This window comes from Ananas comosus, linkage group 22 (assembly GCF_001540865.1).
Source record: "Ananas comosus cultivar F153 linkage group 22, ASM154086v1, whole genome shotgun sequence".
Classification (NCBI taxonomy): domain Eukaryota; kingdom Viridiplantae; phylum Streptophyta; class Magnoliopsida; order Poales; family Bromeliaceae; genus Ananas; species Ananas comosus.
In genome coordinates, this window is record NC_033642.1 from 6,643,279 (window position 1) to 6,665,460 (window position 22,182).

The 22,182-nt window shown below is 33.6% G+C and overlaps 1 protein-coding gene and 1 long non-coding RNA gene across 2 annotated transcripts; both read left to right on the forward strand.

Annotated features, from left to right (window-relative positions):
• Positions 7,193-14,486, forward strand: LOC109726927 (probable E3 ubiquitin-protein ligase XBOS36). The gene is made up of 10 exons (XM_020256748.1): positions 7,193-7,620; positions 11,330-11,389; positions 11,495-11,566; positions 11,670-11,833; positions 12,176-12,339; positions 12,428-12,486; positions 12,581-12,627; positions 12,774-12,917; positions 13,183-13,283; positions 13,688-14,486. Exons 1-10 carry the CDS (start codon positions 7,444-7,446, stop codon positions 14,020-14,022), a joined length of 1,323 nt encoding a protein of 440 aa, XP_020112337.1. The 5' UTR covers positions 7,193-7,443; the 3' UTR covers positions 14,023-14,486.
• LOC109727411 lies at positions 21,155-21,882 on the forward strand. The gene is made up of 2 exons (XR_002220765.1): positions 21,155-21,349; positions 21,434-21,882. It is a non-coding gene; the product is annotated as an uncharacterized LOC109727411 (long non-coding RNA).

Genomic DNA, 22,182 nt, shown 5'->3' on the forward strand with positions numbered 1-22,182 from the left:
TCTCTTGGCTACTTCCAATTCTTCTCCTTAGAATTATTGATGTTGAGTAAGTGATTACACAGGCTCTGATTTCATGAAAGGAAAGATAGTGTACTGAATTCATGTGTATTAACATTCTTTGATGATTTTTTTTATGTACAGAGAAGGTTGCTCTTCTTATTTCTTAACTATATTTCTGCAATTTTGAATGAGAGTTTTTAAGTGTTTAATGTTTTGAGTACAGTGATTTAGACTCCTGAAATCTACAGCTGGTAAAGATCATGCTTCTTGCTTATTTTTATTTTTATTTTTATTTTTATTTTTTCTGAAGGTTGGAGTCAGGAGGATTAGATAATAATGTTGAGATAGGTGAAATCTGTCACAGATGGTCTGTTACAGTAACTGATGAATCAGACATGTTACCGTCATTTTATAAAAAAATAATATTTCTTTTTTTTTTGAAGAGAAGGGACTAAAGATACTATAGGCATAATTCATATCTATTATAAAGTTTTACTTATGAACTATTTTCCTCTATTAAGTTTCAAACTACGCGAGTTTAGTCCTACATGTTGACAATAATAAGTTAGTCATTATATTTTCACTGTGCCATTATGTTCTTGTGAAAAAAGAAACAATTTTCTTCAAAATTTTCTGAAATTTATAATTATGGTTACATAGAATTACACAAAATATACAATAAAACTAATAGAAATGATAAATGATCTTAAATATAACTAAAAAGATATTTTCTAAGGATAAAATGGTAATTTTCTAGAAGAAAAATATATTTAGAAAGGAATATATTGGGTAACTAAATATTAGGGACCAGAGTAGGGCTACTATACTCTTATGAGTATAGAGCCCTTCGTACTCATAAGTTGTTTTCGATGTTGGGCTTTTCGAATCGACGATCCATATCGTTAAACATGATCTAGAGTATTTGAAATTTTTAGAAAATAAATTTCGTAATTTTTCGAAATCATTATAAAGTTCATCAAGCGGGTATAAAATGAACGGCTAAAATCGAACAACATTCTAAAAATGGATGATCGGATCCTTCAATTTAAGATCGGAGTTATTGATCTTTATTTAGGTAGTGAATAAAATTTTCTATTAAAAATTCAACCTATTCCGATTCTTTTTTACTGTTAAACTAGCAAATATCTTATACCGGCCGTTAAAAATTATCAATTTTGTAAGCTTTTGATCGTATATTAAATTATATCGAAAAATTATAAAATTTGATTTCTAAAAGTTTTAAATGCTCTAGATAATGTTTAACGGTATGAATCGTCGATTCGGAAGCTCTATCATCGAAAATAATTTATGAGTACGAAGGTCATCGTACTCGTAAGAAGATAGTAGCCCGACTTTTATTAGGGACCAAACTGTTTAAGTTAAATTATAGGGACCAGCCTGCAACACATCCTTTTGTTAAGTACTTTAATTGCCTTAATGTTGATGCCTGCTTATGGATTGTCAGCATTTATGCCCTCTTTTTCATTTTTTTTAATTCTTTTGGCCGCTTTCTTGTGATAGTTTTGTCAAATTTTAATGTTGAAAGATATATTTTTTAGATTATGATTAAGCATCTTCATTTTTTTCGAATTTCTTCTTTTTTTTTTTTTTTTTTTAGAGAGATAGATAGCACGCTATCCGCTTCGTTTATTTCATTTAGAAATAAATTTAGCTGAAAATGTGAATCAATTAGGATTCTAATTTTTTTTTCTTATTTAATGTTAAGGTCTGTTTATTACTAATGTCTACACTAGCAGAAAAAATAGAGTTGATGCGAAAATATGTAAGAATATGTTTTTATATTTTTCGGTGTGATCATAAAAAATATATAGAACGTAATATTATGCGCAAAAAAATAGTGTAAATTAAGAGTACATTAAGTTTTTTTTTTTTTTTNTTGAGTGGAGACAATCTGTAAATAATTTTCTCTTATTTAAATAAGTTTTTTGGAAGTGGACCTAATGGTGACGTTTTTTTTATTTTTATTTTATGAAAGGGTGACATATACTAAATAGAGACGTGTTTTTGGTGTCTTCTTTATCCCATGTGTCTAACAATTCGGTCTGTTAGTATTAATAAATTTTGGAATACAAACCATTAACCTATAATATTTTGAGAGATAGATAGCATGCTACCCGCTTCATTTATTTCATTTAGAAATTAGTTTAGCTAGAAATGTGAATCAACTAGGATTCGATCTTGGGTCTCGGATACTAACCACCAAGCTCTTTGCCACTTGCTCTAGGGACGGTCGGTTAACCTACAATATTTTAGTTATAATTTTTAGGGCTTGTTTGGTTCAAGAATGGAATTTAAATAGATAATGGAATGGGAATGAATTGGAATGGTAATTGGAATTGCCCACTCTCCCAAGGCGTTTGGTTTATTTGTGGATTGAGAATTAAAATGAGTTATTCACATTTCATTGTTTGGTTCGTATAAGCTAAAAAAATTATAGGATACTATAATACTAATTTTACTCTCAAATATAAATTTATATTATTTAAAATTTATGAAAAATATAATACTATTCTCTAATAAGTTTTCAAAAAAAAATATCAAATTTATTTTTTAAAACTTTTATTGATGTGGGTTAGGGATAGGGTTTTGAGAGATGATAGGTTTTTTTTTTTTGATGAGAAAGGGGTGAAGAGAAGGAGGGTGAGATGGTCACATGGGCTTCGAGAATTTAGTGGGCTTCCGGAATGAAATTTCAATCCGGACTAGAAGACTGGAATCAAGTTGAAGGCTAATGGGCCATTCCCATTCCAGTCCGGAATAGGAATTCCAAACCGATTCATGCGAACCAAACAAAATTAACCGGATTTGATCAAACCGATTCTCATTCCATACTCAAAATGGATGAAACAAACAAACTCTTAGCCACCGTTTGGTTCGAGATTAAGTAAAAACTTGTTATTTCATGGATAGGGTTAAGTTCAGGGTTAAGGTAGGGTTAGAGTAATTTTGTGTTTGGTTGAGAATTGGGTTTAGTACAGGTATAGATAAAATAGTGTTTGGTTGGAGTAGATGGGATAAGAATGATAGTGAATAAAATAGTATTTTGTTTAGTTGGAGTAGTGGGGTGGGGTAGGGTTAGCTAACCCCATCCCTAATGGAATATTTCAGAATAGCCCATTTGAAGTAGGGTTAGCTAACCCCACCCTCCAAATTAGGTGTTTGGGAATAACTTTGGAGTTAAGGAGTTATTCCACCCCTTAATCCCAAACCAAACGGGTGCTTAGAGTATTTAGTTCTTTTATATATATATATATATATATATATATATATATAGAGTTCGGCTACTATACTATCGATAGTACCAAGCCCTTAGTATTATTGAGTTTTTTACCGTTAGATCTACCCTTTGATCATTTCCACCCGTTAGATTATACTATTAAACCAACCACNACCCACTCAACCCTAGAGGACTCACATCATCCTAACCGCACATCTCTTAATCCAATGACCAAAAACTTGGTAGCATCAATGACTTAGTGGTATTAATAGTATATTAGCCTAGTTCTATATATATATATATATATATATATATAATATGATTTTTTTTATTTAATATATAAAACTTTAAATTTAGAACTTGCATAGAATATATGACTTCTAGACACCGAAATATAATTTCTACTGAGATAGCAAAATAAAGTTTATTTGGTCTAGCCGTGCATTGGGCTAATCTGCCATACAACATTGCAATAGCAGAAAGCATTAATGCATATAGTATTGCATGAGAAAAAAAAAAAAAAAAAGACCGTAAGAAAGTGCATCCCATGAAAAAATATTCTATTTATTTTCTTAAAATATATCATATGTATTATATAAATTGTAATAATTCAGTTAAAATATAATTTCACCCGTCATCCAAAAAAAAAAAATATATATATCTCTATATACTTGTTTTTTTTTTAATTTATTTTGACCTAACTCGCAAATAGTTTAGGTTGTTGTTTCTCGCCGCCATCACTTTCCACAGAGAAAATTAGAGAAAATTATGGTGGAAAGCCGCCACCAAGACCTCCTATTCAAGCCAACTAATCAGTTTTTAATTTGATTTTTTCACTATAATTCCCGCATTCTTTTTTTTTTTTTTCGCATTCAGTTTCTTAACTTTAAATAACTCTGTAATGAAAAGTTTCGCCAACTCTATCAAAAACTGTTACGTCAGTATCAAATAATTTTTGTAGCATTTTTCGGTTAAACTTGTTATTTCAAAATAATTTTGTGTGTATAATCTGGTCCTATGATCACTAGTTCTTTAAGATTAGTTGTTGCTTAGCGGATTTTCTTTTGGCACCGTAATTTGAATTTAAATTTTATATAGTGTGAAATATATGACCTACAGTCATCTTTATTAAAAAAGAAATTTTTTTAAATAAATCTCACCGATCACGGACGATGAAATTGCAGCCGTCGAAATGGCTCTTTTGCCTGATGCCACATAACCGAAACAACCGCTTAATTGCTCTACGAGTAATCGTGCACGCTCTTCTCTCCACCAAAAATGACACCTAAAATTAAAAATTAAAAAATTAAAAACTAAAACAAAAAGAAAATGTCCACGTAAGAACGGGCCCCACGAGAGGCACCAATAATTGCACTCCACCCACGCATACACTTACTTAAAAAGTCTAGAGAGTTTTAATTGTGTAGTTTTTTTTTTTTTTTTTAATATTTTGGAAGATAGGTAGCACGCTGTTCATTTCGTTTATTTCACTTAAAAATAAACTTAGCTAGAAATATGATTCAATTAAGATTCGAATTTGAGTCTCGGATATCAATCACTAAGCATTTTGCCACTTACTCTGGAGACGATCGTTAGTTTTAATTGCGTAGTTAATAATAATATTTGTGTGTAGTTAATATTTTGCCCAATTCCGTGTGGGGATAAGACAACGCCGAGATCGGTAACGTCTCCCTCCATCGCTCCTCTCTCATTGGTCCCCTCGGATTTTTCGCAAATCAGTCCCTACACTGGGTGCACCACATCGACCATACACTCACAAATTCATAGTTATATTTTATATACTAAAGTTTTTATATATATATATATATATATATATATAAAATAATCCTCTTATACTTTAGCCTCTGTCTTAAGTACAATCCATGATAAAAATTATACCAATTACATTTTTATATATTTTTTCAATGTTTTAAGTAAGTCAAAGTATCTGAAATAATTGTTAAATTTAGCTATAAAACTTTATAAAAATAAGTTTACAGATAAGGTAACTCATAAATAATAAAATTACTTTATAAACTGTCAATTTTGATAATAGTAGTAAAATTGGAGACATCCTTTATCTAATTTTTTTTTTCTATTTTTTAAATTGCGAATTAAATTAATATTGATAGGCAAATTAGTATGATGTGATGACTCATTTTTAGTAAAGTTTTGCAATATAATTTATTATTTAAAAATTTTTTGAAACTTTTTGAAATATGGCAAAGTACAGAGTGATAATTGAGATAGGGGTGGCGTTTTTTTTTTTTTTTTTTTTAGTTCTCATCACCGTTTCCTTAGTTTTTTGTTTTATTAATTTGAAAATAATATTTATGAATAATTTGATTAAAACTATGAAGTAGATTTGACATTCCTTTTTAACATGCCTAAGGGGTGAACTCAAATAAAAAAGGAGCAAATAAAGTGTAATTAAAAGTCCGAGGAGATAATTGATTATTTTAAAAAAGCTTTAATTGTTTCTATTTCTTTGTAGTGATAACTTTTGAACATTAACTTATAATGAGACTGTCTGATTAGATATAATTATAAATAATATAATATAGTTGGACTTGTATATAGTTAGAAATTCAGCAGTTGTAACTATATGCATTCTGTTTAGTTGGATGTAATGGAAAGCGCAACAACTATAAATAAATTTATTTGGTTACATGCAGCTGAGAAATGATATTTAAAATTTTATCATTTTGTATTATATGATGGTGAGATTACCTCCAACGTAAAAAAAAAAAAATTTTTTTGTTTAAAAAATAATTAAGGAGGTAAACTTACTTTTTATTTAAAATTAATCGCTCTAATAATCAGTGCAGTTGAAACTGCGGCCAATTTGGACGTTAATTCCAACTGCTATAGTTGGACGTCCTCCTGTAATTTCTACTGCAATAATTGGAGTTAAATATATCAAACCAAATACCAAATTTGTATTTGCATGTAATTATAACTGTCGTATAGTTGCAATTATACGCAACATTTCTTTCTAAAGTTTAGATTACATTTTATTATATTTTTAATATTAAAAAAATAAAAATTGCCTTTAAAGGATAATTGTTACGCGGCTTTTAGTAGCCGAAAATTATTTTAGAGGTTCCTTTGAAATGGACACTTTATGAATTATTGGCATACACAATATGAAGATTTTGATTATTTTTAGTCAATGCATTTCACAAATTATTATTAAAACTTTAATTTTCAAAATGTTGTTCCAAAAGTTTTCTCAAATACCACCGATGCACCAACAACTATAATTGGCCGCGCACGTAGATTTATTTAGATTCATATTTATAGAGACTAATAACTTATCAGTGAAACTTTGCATAAAAGATGCTCTAAGGTAGAGATGAAAATGGATCAGATATTATCCTAGCCGACTTGACTAATCATTCTAAAGTTATTGTTGGATATGCATCGAGATTTTACAATCGACTTGGATTCGAAGTCGAATTCGAATTCGGACTTTGAATTAAAATTTGATTTTGATGTAATTTCAATATGTATCATTTTTATTAAGTTCATGTATTGCATTGTTTTTCTTAATTTTTTTTCTTTATCAACTTTAGGAAGGTGAAATATTATATTGACATTTTTCTTTTTACTTTTAGTTCTAATATTTATTAATATCTGATTTGTACCCACGTTCGATTAAATCCGATTAGCATCCGCATTCATTTTTATCGAATATGAATTTAAATTTAATTTTTGACCAATGTTCTAATCTGAATCCGGATATTCTAAAATTCAAGATAAGAAAATGTGTAAAATGTGTTTGAATCCGGATGTTCTAAAATTCAAGATAAGAAAATGTGTAAAATGTGTTGTAATAAAAAAAAAAGTCCTTCCACGTGCTGAGGTGGTGCACCAGGTGCAGCAAATAAAAACCGCCTCCAATCGTCTCCCTCGCACAGAATCCAAATACAAAAGTTAGGTGACCTCTCACGTATCAGATACTCAGAGATTCCTCACCTACGCCCTCTGTCTAAATAATTGGGTGCACGCTTTGCTACCAAAAATTTAGAAATTAAGAATTAGTAGGAGAAACAGATCTTCTTTCTTTCTGATTCATCATCATATTCTTCTTCTTCTTCTTCTTCTTCTTCTTTTTTTTTTTTTTTGTTTGTTGGATTATTAATTGTATGGTTAAAATAAGTAAGTAAATAATAAAGGTAGAGCTTCGTAATTAATATTATATAATGGGGAATTCGATGGGCTGCTCTTCGTTCGGGGAGCGGATGGCGGCGGCGGCACGCGACGGCGACGCGGCGGAGGTGCGGAAGCTGCTGGACGTGAACCCGGGCCTCGCGCGGTCCGCCACCTTCGGCAGCCTCAACTCCCCCCTCCACTTTGCCGCCGCCAAGGGCCACAATGAGGTTAGTTGGTTAATTCTCCATCTTTCTGAAATTAAAAAACTTCAGCGGGAAACTCTCTAACGACGTCTCATTAGTAAGTTTTCGATCCGCGTTAATATTATCTTCGTTTAATGATTTGTTGAATGTTTTTCAATACCAAAATTTTTAAAAAAAATTCTGAAGTAAAGGATTATAATATTTAGATAGAAAAAAAGTGACAAGTTGCGACGGATTGAGATTCATCAACTTTTTTTTTGCCTTTTCGTGCCCATGTACGGAGGAGAATTGAATTCCTTAACTTAATTTCTATTTTCTCTTACCTGATTTTTTTTTTTTTTGGTAAAGAAAAAAATAGGATTGTAGCCGCTTCCTCCATTGCGTGTTAGAAGGAAAGATTTTAATTTGAGTCTTTCTGTGATTTAGTGTATTTTTAGTTTGGTACTATATGGTATGATTCGTTTTGTTATTTATGATTTTATTTTTATCTCGCCTAAGGCCAGAGGTTAAGTAGAGTAATAAATTGATATATTTTACAAATCACAAAATAACAGTATGAAAATATAAGTTAGTAAAATAAATACTACGATTTAGCATCCCGTGGGTTGCAAAATTTATTAATTCACTATCCTGTGCTATATAAATTTTATCACTTTAATATCCTACTTAACGACAGGTCTTAATGACGAGATAAAAAGTAAAATCATAAAATAGTATCGTGAAACATTTCAAATTGTAGGGTACCAAACTGAAATTGTACTACACCACAACGGACAAAAAAAATTTATATTTAGAAATGAACTTAGCTTGAAATGTGAAGCAAATAAACTTCGGACTTGAGATCTCAGATACCAGCCATCAAATTTTTTGTAATTTCCGCTAGAGACAGCCAGCCTGATTTTTTTTTTTTATTTTGGTCCTCAACTTTTTATCTTTTATAATAAATTCCGATCGCTTATTTATTATTTCGGTTAAGTTTTTTCTCTAATAAAATTGCCAATACCAAATAATATTTGACACTCAGCACCAAACTTTCCCATGCGACTAGGGGTGTAAACGAGCCGAACACGAGCGAGCTAGGGTCGGCTCGTGTTCGGCTCGTTTATTAAACGAGCTGAACACGAGCTGGCTCGTTAAAGTATCGAGCCGAAAAATTCAGCTCGTGTTCGACTCGTTTATTAACGAGCGAACACGCGCGTGTTCGGCTCCACGAGTTGGCAATGAATAATAAATTAAAAAAATTAGATTAAATATATATAAAAAATAAATTTATAAAATCTTATCCATTAGACTTTGATCTAATAGTTGAAACTTTAAATATAAATGATTCTTTTATAATTAAGCTCGCATTTATATTTTTATTTTGCTAAAATTTAAATAATAAAAATATATATTATATATAATTATTTATTTATATATAAAAATATAAATTAAATAAATTATATAAAAATAAAATATATGTATTCGAGCTGTTATCGAGCCGAACACGAGCGAGCTGACCCCAGCTCGTGTTCGGCTCATTTATTAAACGTGCTGAAAAATCCAGCTCGCTGTTCAACTCGTTTACTAAACGAGCGAGCCGATCTCGAGCTCATTTTGAGCCGAACACGAACTGGCCACGTAACAGCACGAGCTGGATTGCCACCCCTACATGCGACAATTTCCGGCTGGTTTAATTTAAATTAAAAATAAGTATAGGGATATAATTGTAAAGAAATACTGGGGACTAAAATTAAGAATTAGGTAAGGTTGGGGACCAAATGGTTAATTAATGAAACTGTTTTACAAGCATTGCTCACCATCAGGAAAAAAAAAAGGGAAAAAAATAAAAAACGGGGGTTAAGTGCTCCACTGCTCCACAACATGAGTTTTCACTGTTTTAGTTTTCACTTTGGTCTCCGACCCTCAAATTTTCGCATTTTGGCCCCTAACATTTATTAGTTTTTTCAATTAAATTCTTTTTTAAGAAAAATCTATTAATTTGAACATAAATTGCGACGCTTACCAACTTAATTAATATGTTCTGAAATACTTACATCTTTTTCATTACTAGCTAGAAAAATTTGCCCACATAAATGAGGCAAATTTACTAGGAAGCATGTAATAAAATTTAATTGAAAAAAAAATGGTATAAGTTTTTTTTTTTTTTTTTTTTTTTTGAGAAAAAGATAGCACGCTACCCGCTTCATTCATTTAGCAAAAAAAAAAAACAAAGTTTATTTCTAAATAAAAGGGCTTGGTGGTTGGTATCCGAGACCCAAGTTCGAATACTAGTTGATTCACATTTCTAGCTAAGTTTATTTCTAAATGAAATAAACGAAGCGGGTAGCGTGCTATCTATCTCTCTCAAAAAAAAAAAGAAAAAAAGAAAAAAAAAAAGGGTATAAGTTAATCTGTAATTTTGAGAGGCTTAAATTTAGCATGATCTATGACCCCACTCAAGGGAAAAAAAAAAAAGAAGAAAAAGTAAACTTGACTGGGGTGCTTCTAACGATGTTTCGTTAAGGAGCCTTAATCAGTCGCCACGTATTATTTTTATATCTATGCAAAGGTCATAATCCTTTTCTTTAGGATTAATTTTTTTTTTAAGATTTTAATATTAAAAAAATATGCAATGAGCCATTGAAAGAAATCAAAATTAAAACATGACAGCATATCGAGGGCTCCCTAATAAGGTGTCGTTGGGGACCTTCCTACTAAAATTTTATCCCCGCATGAGTGTTGCTATGAAATAATTGTACAATTTCTTACCTTAATATGACTTCATGTAAGGTCTTACATGAAGGGAAAAAAAAGGAAAAGAAAAAAATCTATTTGTTGTAAGATACATTTCTAGATTTATTTTTTATTAGATTTATTTTTGGATAACATGATATCAGAGTCATTTCTAAGCTCCCACTATTTTATGAGGTCGTGGGTTCAATCAATATTCATTTACATATTTTTCTTTAGCCGTTTTCTACAAGATCGATCTTTTGTGCTACGTATGTGAGGACAAATTTGCCCAGCAAATTAGACAGCAAAATGTTTTTTACTTGCAATTATTGCAGTGGTAAAAAGGCTAAGATACCCTGTGGATCTTGGTTATGCTTTAGTGCAAATGACATTTGAGTAATAGCAACTTTGTTCTAATATTAGTATTTGATATGAAGCTTCTCTAAAGTGCCATAGATAAACATAAATAGATCTGATCAACTTATAAGTAATTAGTTTTGCTTGTAGAGAGTTTCTTGCCACCTCATGCTTAGTGTTGTGATGTTATCGTGAGTTAGGATGTAAAAGGAACATTTTGGTTGAATATTTCAATTCAAAATTCAATGAGTTTTCACTAGAACAGTTGTCGTGGCGCGATCTTTCGGTTATTCAAGTATTAGTGCAATAATAATCTCTCTTTTAAGTTTGATACATCTCTCTCTCTTTTGCACGGCAGTAATGCGATTTTATTTGTAAATCACAATATAGTACTTGAAAATGCGAACGCTGATAAAGTTGTCAGAAAACTACAATGTGTTCTTGTGTGATCTCCATACTACTATACAAGTTTTTTGCCGATCGACAAATACATATGTTTGCAAGAGGGATGCGAAGAATCGAGTTGTCGATGCAGCTACAGCGATTCTAACTTTGTTTTTGTTCATGCTGCAGTAGCAAGATATAATTAGGTTGTGATATCACTATTTTCATCAGCTTATTCTAAGGTGATATTGATGTGCAATATCATTTATCTGTTTAGGTTGTTAGAGTGCTTCTGGAGAATGGCGCAGACGTGAACTCGAGAAACATATATGGACAGGTATACACTTATATCATCAATTAAAATTCTTGAGATCCTCCTTTGGTTAACTCTCATTTTTCTGATACTCTCTTCTTTTTTCTTTTTTCACTCTTCTGGCTAAAGACTCCGCTTATGCAAGCATGTCGCTGCGGGCACTGGGAGGTGGTGCAGACTTTCTTGCTGTTCAATAGCAATGTATGTGCATGTCTTACTTATTTTGATTTTGTTCGTGATTTGTGTATACATATGATTTTAGTCAGTTCTTATCTTACATCTGGTTTCAACTTGTGCTTAAAAGGCATTAAAAGTGGAGTGCGTTAGTAGTCGGACCGCACTGCACTTTGCAGCAGCTGGCGGACACATAAGATGCATCAGACTGTTGGCCGCAAACTTTGCCCCCGACATTTCTTCTGGAGCAACTGCAGATTCTAAAGCTGAAAGCAAAGAGGATGACAGAGGCAGGTAATAATTACAAGATTGTATAGACACCTCACAAACTATAGATCATTTGGAAACAAGTCCATCTATCAATTTTTCCAGATTCTAGACTTCGACAACTGTGTTGTTTCATTTACAGAAAATTCCATCAGGTTTTATCAGAACTTAACACTTTCTGAGTCTTTTGCAAAACCAATGAGTTGTGACAGAATTTAATAAAATGAGACAGACATGTTAGTTTACAGACTTTCATATAGGAAGGTAACCAATAACTGTATCTCTCTCTCTTGAGACTCTTACTGATGTTTCGATGATGTCGTGGTATGTCGAGATCATGCCTAAGCTAGTTTCTGCATCTCCGTGCAGTGCCCTCTCGAGCTTCATCAATAAGCCGGCCAGTGGCGGTGTGACAGCGATTCATATGGCAGCTTTAAATGGCCATTTCGAGTGCGTGCATCTGCTTCTGGATTTGCATGCTAACATAGCGGCACAATCACTTACTTACGCCACATCATCCACCGGTTCAATAGGTATCTTCAGTGCTTCCATAACTACTCTCCCTTGATTTGCAACACTATTGACGGCTTCCGCTCTCTTGTATCCTGATTGGTGTGGCAGGAGCTGGAAGCACTCCTCTGCATTATGCCGCTTGCGGGGGGAATTTCAAGTGCTGCCAGGCGAGTACTTTTGACAACTCATTTCCGACTTCGGTAGACCGTATAGTGATCAGCTTCTTATCGTTTGTTAGATTTGGGCCGTTTCTTTATTCAGGTTCTTCTTGCTAGAGGTGCGAGTAGATTGGCGGTGAATTGTAATGGGTAAGCCCCCCACTCCTACCCACACGCACATCACACACACACACACACACATACACTCATTAGCTATTCCTTGAATGATACACTTTATTTTTTCTCTTTTTCCTGAAAATCTAGACTTATATTCACTTTTTTGATGGTGGTATCAGGTGGCTTCCGATCGATGTTGCTAAGATATGGGGATGCCATTGGCTAGAGACATTGCTATCACCAAAGTCCAGGATGATAATACCCGCGTTTCCACCGTCAAGTTATCTATCATTGCCTCTCACCAGCATTCTAAACATTGCTAGGTACTTCATTTGTGTACCAGAATGTGCTTCTTGCTTCTTGTTTTTACCACAACTTTCCGAGAATGTTGCAAGATATCTACATATTCGAAAAACATGATCGACTAATGCGTGAGAAAGAATCGAGATATCAACTGAAGACGAGGAGATTGTGATTCGACTATCTTTTGCTAGCCATTCATGCCTTATGACGAATAATTCCTACTCGGAAATTTATTACTCTTGTTTTGTGGTGTGGTAATCATATTCACTAAATCTTTGTGTGCAGAAAGTATGGTTTGCAGCTATCACCTGCACTCTCCGATGATAGTGATGATAATGATGTTTGCGCCGTTTGCCTCGAAAGATCTTGCAATGTTGCTGCTGAAGGTAATTGGCCTTTTATTTTCAGTTCTTTTTAAATAATTTTCATGTAATTATGGAATTGATCCATGTTTCTCTTTGCCATACACTCTCAGAGCATCAATTAATGTTATTTATACTCATTAGATTAACAATCTTGTTTTTACAGTATTTATAGCTCATCCATCCAATCCAAAATGTATCTTGCTATCTTTTTTTTTTTTTGTTTAAATGAAAAACAAATCGCATTCGGGTACTCCTGACGCTAAGTAAGATTTCATCAGAATAGCTCGGTATAGCCACTGGCGAATTGTTCCTCCTAAGTTCAGTATCCACTGTGTTACCACACTATGTTTGATCACTGGAATAAGGGAATTGTTCCGATGTTTTCATATTATCAACTCATTATATTTGTTTGGTTCACGTTTTAGGTTGTGGACATGAGCTTTGTGTAAGATGCGCGCTGAATCTCTGTTCGACAATCAAAGCAAATGAGATGTCTGAGGCAGCTGGTTCAATTCCATGCCCCCTGTGCCGCAGCGGAATACTATCTTTCAGAAAATTGCCTACTCTTTCACCGAAAGAACATGAATCGAATCTGCCTGTCAGACTTGGCAACAAGTGTTGTCTAAATCCTTCTGATCGCGCCTCATCTGTAACTACCTGCAAATCTGAATTGTGTAAGAACCGTGTTGAAGCACTTCCCTCTGAAGCAATCGACGCGCTCCCTTGCACTCCATTCTCGTCTTCGGCCATCCTTTCCTAAAGGAGAGAGTAATTGAGATGTACATGTTAAGTGGAGGAGAGATGTTGTTCTACCGCGCAAATAATTATCGAGGACAAAAGGCGACACAAATTGAACATGAAATGCTTTGGTATCCGACAACTGGTGCGAGTTATCTTATTCGAATTCGTTCTCGTCGCCGTAGATTGGTTCCGTCTGCGTACTGCTAACTACAGTACATATGTTTCAGCATGAAAGATGGCTATTTTGACATAGGTAAATAGTGGAATTAGGTGATTTTAGAACAATCATTGGTTTGTGAAGATGTAGCATATAATTCTTTTAGTGTGTCTTATTAAAAAGCACATTCTTTTAGCATGATTCAGAGTGTGGTTGTAAAATATATTGTAAACATATTGTAAGCGCCTTGAATAGATGATTGTTTGAAAAAATTCTGAAGCACTTGAACTTTCAATGTTGAATGGATTTGTGGTCAAGAATTTCAATGTTGGATTTACTTGTATCAGTTTTCTCAATGAACCATACTACAAGAATAAACCAAATGAACTAAATTTTTAATAATTTAATATTAATATTAGTTTTTTTTATTTTTATTTTTTGTAAAAAAGTATATATTAGTGTTATATAGTAATTACACACTTAGAGACTTTAGCCACTATTATATCTCCTCCAAGGTTCAACATAAAAACTTATACATCAAGGATTGCTGGAGAAGGAAGGATTGGAAATGGAATAACATCACCAGAGGCCTGATGAATGGTTCGCCACCTATAGTTGTTATTTGTTTTATAGAAATCAAAAATTCCGATTTCTATTCCATTCTGGAATAGAAATGACACAATTCATTTATGGCCAAATTCGCCTTTTATGTTACGGCGGTGGGCTTCCAACAAATACATCGATATGCTTGTTACGGTATATAGAGATCTCCACAAAAAATAAAATAGGAAAGGTAAGAGAGGAAGAAGACAAATAAAAAAATCTGGTACGTTGTCATGACTCATGAAAGCAAAACAAAATAACTTTATTGAAGAAAATAACTCATCACCGTATGGAACCTTCGGCGAGCGCTAATTAATTATGGCGACTCCCGACTTCATTAACCAAATAATCCCGGTCTATCTATTTATAGCTAATTACATAGAATCCTACTCTGATTCGATTTCATCTTAACCATAATTTAAATAACCGAATATAATAATGAATAAGATCAAATAATCTAATCCTAATCTCATTCGCATTATCTCTAACATTCCCCCATAATGCTAATATTCTTCACACTGATCTTCTCTCGGCAAAATATGAATTTCTCCAATGGTAGCGGCTTTGTGAAAATATCGGCCATCTGCTACTCGATAGCGCAGTGTATCAACTCGAACCCTTCTCGTACTTTTTCGATCATCAACTGAACCTGTCCAATCACTATTAAAACAATAAAAATCATTAGGGTTAGTATACCACAACCGTAGTATACTACAACCGGTGGTCTCTTGTTCCTTTCAAATATCTCAATATCCTTTTCGCCTTATATATTCACTTAAATCCAATAACTTATTTATCTATAGGCGATTCAACAAACTCGTAGATATTATTTTTCCTTGACGCCACATTTTCTTTATTCGTCACCTTACACTAATCATTAGATTTGGTCGCCTTTTCGAAGTTTTGTGATTCTCCACATTGTGAATACATGCACTGTTCGTATATTTTACTAAGTGATTTTACTTTTCTTGGCGTCGTCTCTGGAGAAGTTTCTGGTGAACTCTGTGGTGAAGTTCGTGGCCGGTGTTGTTTCCGTTTTTGTCGTACTTTCACCATTGTTTCTATTTCAGTTGCAGTTTCATTTTCGAATATCGAAAGTGGATTATCCTGTACTTTTGAGCTCCAATCCCAAACTTTTTGTTTATCAAATATAGCATCATGACTTATAATTAAATAGTTAGTAGCAGGATTATAAAATTGATAGGCTTTACTTTTTTCGCTATATCCAACAAAAATACATTTCTGATTATCATCATCCAATTTTTGCCTATTTTGTGATGGGATATGAATAAAAGAAACCGATTCAAAAATTTTAAAGTGTTTTATCATCGTCTTCCAACCTGTCCATGCTTCATAAGGTGTAATATTCTCTAGCGCTAAAGTTGACTTCTATTGAGAATGTATGCTGTAGTAGATACCGCTTCTGCCCAAAATTTGTTCGGGAGTTTTTTCGCTTTCAACATACTTTTTGCCATCTCAACTAAACTTCGATTTTTGCGCTCTGCAACACCGATCTGCTGAGGCGTGTAACTGGTTGTCAACTGCTTGTGAATACCATTAGCTTTACAAAAATTTTCAAATTTGTTAGAAATAAATTCTCCTCCTCGATCTGTATGGAGGGTCCTAATATAATAACCAGATTCGTTCTCGACCAAATTTTTAAATTTCTGAAAAGCATTAAAAATTTTGGATTTATTTTTGATAAAATAAACTCAAGTCATCCGGTTATAGTCATCCACGAAAACCAATATTGCTCACTCCTAATACTCCCAGTGAAGATCCATTTATAAGAAATTGATGCTTGTCTGATTAAGCACTGAGCACAGCAGACTAATGCAACTTACTGCATTATTGCTTTCCTGAAAATAGGGCAATGAAATTGTCTCCCATCTCATAAAACTCCAGAATTTTTTTTAAGAAAACTTTCTATTATAGCAGTAACACATTTTTTTAAAAAAACATCAAACATATTAAAAATTATAATTGTTAAAAATAAAAGAAAAAATAAAATCAAATAGGCTTTGCTTACAATTTTGCTCACTGCTGTAACTAAAATCTGATTTGTATACTATAGACATAGTTGTACAAAGGGTTTGGTTCAATCTGAATATCCTGACTATGGGCTCGTTAATTTGGTCTAGATTTTAGATTATGGAAATGTAATTTCTGTAAAATTAATTTTGGTTAAAAACTATAGAATGTTTAGCTCAATTTTGATGGAAAACTATTTTTTTGAAGTGATTTTGTAAAGCTGTCTAGTAAATTTTTTTAATATTTGCAAATAGTAATTTTTTTACTAAATTGTATTTTAAAATAGTTTAAAATTTGAACTTTAAATTTAAAATTTCAATTACAATTTTAAATTTTAAATTTTAAATTGGACAAAAATTTAAAATTTGATATTTTAATGAGAAATATGGATTTAAAATTTTATATTTTAAATTTGAAATCTAAAATTTAAATTTTTTAAATCTAAATTTAAATTTTAAATATCAAATTTAAAATCTATATTTGAAATTTAAATTTTAAAATTTAGAATTTGAATATTGTAGTGTCCCTGATGTTTAGCTGTTCGAGAAACTTCAGCAGCAGTGGCTTGTCGATATGTCTGGAGAGTGTCGGAAGAAGTCGGAGTCGTTTCGGCGCGAATTGGACCCAAAACAGACTCGACGCTGTGCGAGAGTGGAGTTCTGACACCGAAATCTGCAAAGTGCAGGATTTTAGTGTTTCGTACCGGTACCTGAGAGGAGTATCGGTACCCTAGTGAAATTTTTGAACTGAATGCTCTCGGGTTTGCACAGTTTGTTGCTGAGTACCGGTACCTGTTGTTGAGTACCGGTACCGAGCTTGTGTACCGGTACTGCATCGGACTAGTACCGGTACCCAGCGCGCGAGAGTGAGGAAAGAGGGCCGAGTACCGGTATTCAAGTTGAGCATCGGTACTCCCAAAGGCAATTGAGTTAGTAAGGGGTAATTTTGTCTTTTGATTGTCGATAAATACCACTCAACCCCAGCCTTCTCTCTTTGTGCCTGAAGGTGGAGAACTTAGGTAGCTTCTCCTCCCTCTCTCTCTCTAGCTTTTTTTCTCTCTCTAGCTTTTTCCCTCATCTCGTTGGGAGCTTGAAGACTGAGATGATGTTTTTGTTCGCTTGTCTTTGGAGGATTGCGCGCGCGCCATGGTTGAGTCTGGTTGAGGCCGTGGAGGGCGAGCTAGCGCGAGGTTCTCCTCTCGACTTCTAGCCAACGTTGGACGAGCATTCGAGGTGGGTTGATGTTTATCGAAATCGTTGGATTTCCTCCTAAGTCGTTGAGTTGTTAGCATGTGGTTCTTGTTTTGGTTTTCATGTTAGTAGCGCAAATTCAGAAAATGTATGTTTTATGAAATCTGAGTTTTGGAGCATGATCTAGTAATTTAGATAAATTTATATGCTGAACCTGGAATTGACTTAGGAGAAAATTCGTTAAACCTACATTGTCATTTTCTGAAAAGTTACCAGATTTAGCTTCAGGAGCTATTGCTCTTTTGTATCACCGCTGTTAGTGCGTAGTAGATCCTCAGATTAGTGTAGGTTGAGTTTACGGTCGCGCTGAGGAGCTGAGTGAGTTTTACAGTTGAGTTAGTCTGTGTTGGACTGCCGGGTACCGTCGGGACGAACGGTGGACCCAGATTTCTGTATCTTGCATCAAATTGTGTCAAGGGCATGTGAGCTTTGGTTGTTAGACCAGTTTGACCCATTTGCATTGACTACAGCCTGTGAGAGCTTGATTGAGCTCGACAGAGACACACTTGCATACTCAGTTGGGTTACGCCCACGAGTGCCACTCCGGAGTGAGATTTTGATTTACGTTGATGTCGCAATAGTCCTGTTTGGATAGTTTATGTGGACCGGCCACTCCCGTGGGTGGTGTACAGTGTAGCTTGGTTATAGGCAAGGTGGGTCTGTTTGGGCAGCCCGTGTAAGATTGGGTCAATGGTAGCTAGTGATGCATGTTTATGTCTACAGATAGTTGGTTTTGGTAGCGATAGTATAGAGGCATGTAGCTATAGAATTCTTTTAAGCTTTCCTTACTATCCTATGCATATCATTACTGTAGACTTAGTGGGTGGGCCGTTGAGGTCCGTGATGGTACCCACTGAGGACTACTCTGTTTTGCAATAGTTCTCACACCCAGTGGTTGATACCTTTTTTTGCAGAGCCTTCGTCTGCGGCTGCTGCTGTTGCTAATTCTGACCGTGGTAAGGGAGTCGCGAGCTAGATCCCTACTAGCCTTGATCGTCGTGCTAGCGGAGTACTCGTCAGAGGTAGTGAGTTGCATTCATATACATACTCTTTATTTTGTGTACTCGCTAGAGCGAGGTGCTATTGCGGACTCTTTTATGTACAGTGAACCCTTTATATTCTATATATGTTTTTAGTTCTAATAGCTCTATACACTTGGCTGTAGCTATAACTTGCTTACAGATACAGCTATCACTTCATATATACGAAAAATTCTTATATATATGGCGGGTCTGTTGGCGTGCCCGAAGAAACGTGGGAATCTGGGGCGTGACAAGTATATAAAATTTAAAAATTAAAATTTTAAATTTTAAATTTTAAATTTTAAATTTTAATTTTAAAAATTTAAAATTTAAAATTTGAAAATTAAAACTTATAATTTTAAATTGTAAATTCTAAAATTTCAAAGATTTAAAATTTATCTTAAATTTAAAATTTGAGATTTAAAATTTAAATTTAAAGTTTAAATTTGAAACTTAAAATTTGAGATTTAAAATTTAAAATTTGAAATTTAATATCTAAATTTATAATTTAAAATTTAAAATTTTAAAATTTTAAATTTTAAAATTTTAAATTTTAAAATAAAACTTTAGAATTTTAAAATATAATATAAAATTCAAAATTCAAAAATTAAAATTTGAACTTAAATTTAAAATTTGAATCTAAACTAAAAAAAAAATAAATTTGAGTCCAAAATCATAATCAAATTTTAAGAAGTAGGTTTTAATTGCCTCTTATTTTAGACCTCAAAAATTAAAAAACTAATTCTAAAAATCACCCACTACATCTCCACATGTGAGAAATATACTTTCTTGTCTTTTTTTTTTTTGGGTTTCTTATGAAAAAAAGAGTTCTGTTGGGCCAGTAATGCGCGGCCAGGTGGTACACCGATACTCCAATTAACCTCAATCTTTAAAAGTAAGGATTCTGATGTGCACTGGGAGCATCGAAATAAATTTGAGCAACCGTCGCGTATAACTGAGGGGAGTTACAGTAACCGCAAGTGGTTTACAAGCGATTCCGATCTGCTGGAAGTAACCCAAAAAAATAGGAGTAGTGGCTGATCATGGATGGGGAGTAACTGATGAAAAGAAGCCATCGGAAATACTTTCGGAGTTGGCGTAAGGCTAGCAATACGGCCTGTGTTGAGATCACCTTATCTTGCAAATATAAATACATAGCTGATTGTTACACCATCTCCAGAGGGTAGTGGTTTGATAGAATCAAAAATTTCCCTGTAGACAAAAACAAGGAAATAGGGTCCTAAAGCTAATCTATTGCCGTTAGCTAAACCTACGGCGATCGGGACGAAATCCCGATTAATCTTCTGTGAACGAGTGCAAAAAAGATTATGGCATAACCAATACAAAAGATGTAATGTACTAAAATTTTGAGTTGCGACGCTAACTTTGCTCTGGAAGATCAAAGTGAAGTTTGAATTGGATGTGCATCATTCCCGAGTGATTTTGGAGGTGTGGAAATAATTTCTGGAGGTAATTGAGTGTTTGATGCAAATCGGGCGTGACATGGAAGAGAGTTTTGGATTACAAGGTTAACTTGAAATTTTATTGCTCAAAGAGAAGTAATAATGTAAATGCGGTATTCCTGAACTAAATTGATAGCTCGGGGATAGTGTTTGGCATTCTTTGGAGGTACTTAGATGGATTCGGAGTGAACTAGATGATCCAAAAGGCCTCCAGTTGCTGCTGTTGCTATGTAGTGTGTTGGAGTTTGATTATGTTACTAATTTTGATCAAAATGATCAAGATAAATGCTAAAATAAAAATTAATTACTTCCAAATTAAATTAGCAGCTTGTAGACGTTTATGAGCATGATTTGGAAGTGATTATAAGTGTTTAGTGCAGGGACTGATTTGTAAACCTGCAGGGACTGATTGGTGTTTAGTGCAGGGACTGAAAACTGCTGCTACCAGCTACTGTTTAGTGCAGGGACTGATTTGTAAACCTGCAGGGACTGATTGGTGAACCTGCAGGGACTGAACTGCGAACTGCTGGACTGCAATGCAGTTTCAGTCTTTTAAGGGGTTAAAGTGTAATTTTTTGAGCTTATCTTTTAGCCCCAGGTTAATTATACATGCCTACATATCTAGCCCCCTCTCTCTCTTCTTTCTTTTCATTTCTTTCCTCTTTCTTTCTCTCTCTAAGCTGGTTGAGGCTTGGTGAGTTGGTGCTGGCAGAGTTGGAAAAGAGTTGGATTTCTTGGTGTCTTGAGCGGAAAGGGATCTGCCGAGCAGGGTCTTTGTGCTATTGGAACTAAGAACAACCTGGTAGAACATCAGATTAAGGTAAGTTGGTATAATATCTGATGGAATTTGAGTTTTCTGCCTTAGAAAAGATCTAGATTGAGGCTTGGTGATCTTGGTGGGCAGATTTTTGGAGTTCATGGAGTTTTCAGTTGATAAGTGAAGTTTGGGGCCGAGAAATCCCTTTGGGAAGTTTCAAATCCAGGTAAGCTTGATGTCTACTCCTGGTTTGAATAACATTGGCTGCTTGGAAGTTGGTTTCTAGGTGATTAAAGCTTGTATTAGCTTATAGAGACCCTGAAATTATATAAGACTGCATATATGTATATGGATATATATGTAGGAATGTAAAGTAGATAATCTGACCATGTTTCTTTAAAAAGGGATAGTAAATTCAACCTAGAAAATAGTGGAATCAAAGATTTCTTATGTGCTGAAATTCGAAACAGTATGGAGAACCTATAAAACGAGTTCTATGTATGTATGTATGTATGTATGTATGTATGTATGTATATACACATAGATCTAAGTGAGCAGCATGTTCAGAATGAAAGTTGGATCCAATTAGTTTTAAATTTTGAAGTCGAATGATGTTAATCCCTGTTTAAAAAGGCTAGCTAATAGGTAAAGGGGTTGAGCTGAAAGTTGTTGATTGCTAATATGCTTAATTACTATAAACCTAAGTAATAAGCTTTATGTCATATATGTTTATGTAGATGTAGTATACATATATGTAGAAGATGAAACCTGAGTTAAGTTAACTTAATTTCTAAATTAGCCTGATTCTAATTACTATACCAAGGTTGAATTGCAAGTAAAATTAACCCCTAGAGTGATGCGGCTGTTAATAAACCTATAGTAAACTGCAGGTTATA

Excerpts from the sequence above, each read along its gene's own strand:
- LOC109726927 (XM_020256748.1), top strand. The coding sequence starts at position 7,444 with ATGGGGAATTCGATGGGCTGCTCTTCGTTCGGGGAGCGGATGGCGGCG. Across the intron at positions 12,340-12,427 it reads ATCATCCACCGGTTCAATAG|GAGCTGGAAGCACTCCTCTG; the intron begins GTATCTTCAGTG and ends TTGGTGTGGCAG. Across the intron at positions 12,918-13,182 it reads AGCATTCTAAACATTGCTAG|AAAGTATGGTTTGCAGCTAT; the intron begins GTACTTCATTTG and ends CTTTGTGTGCAG.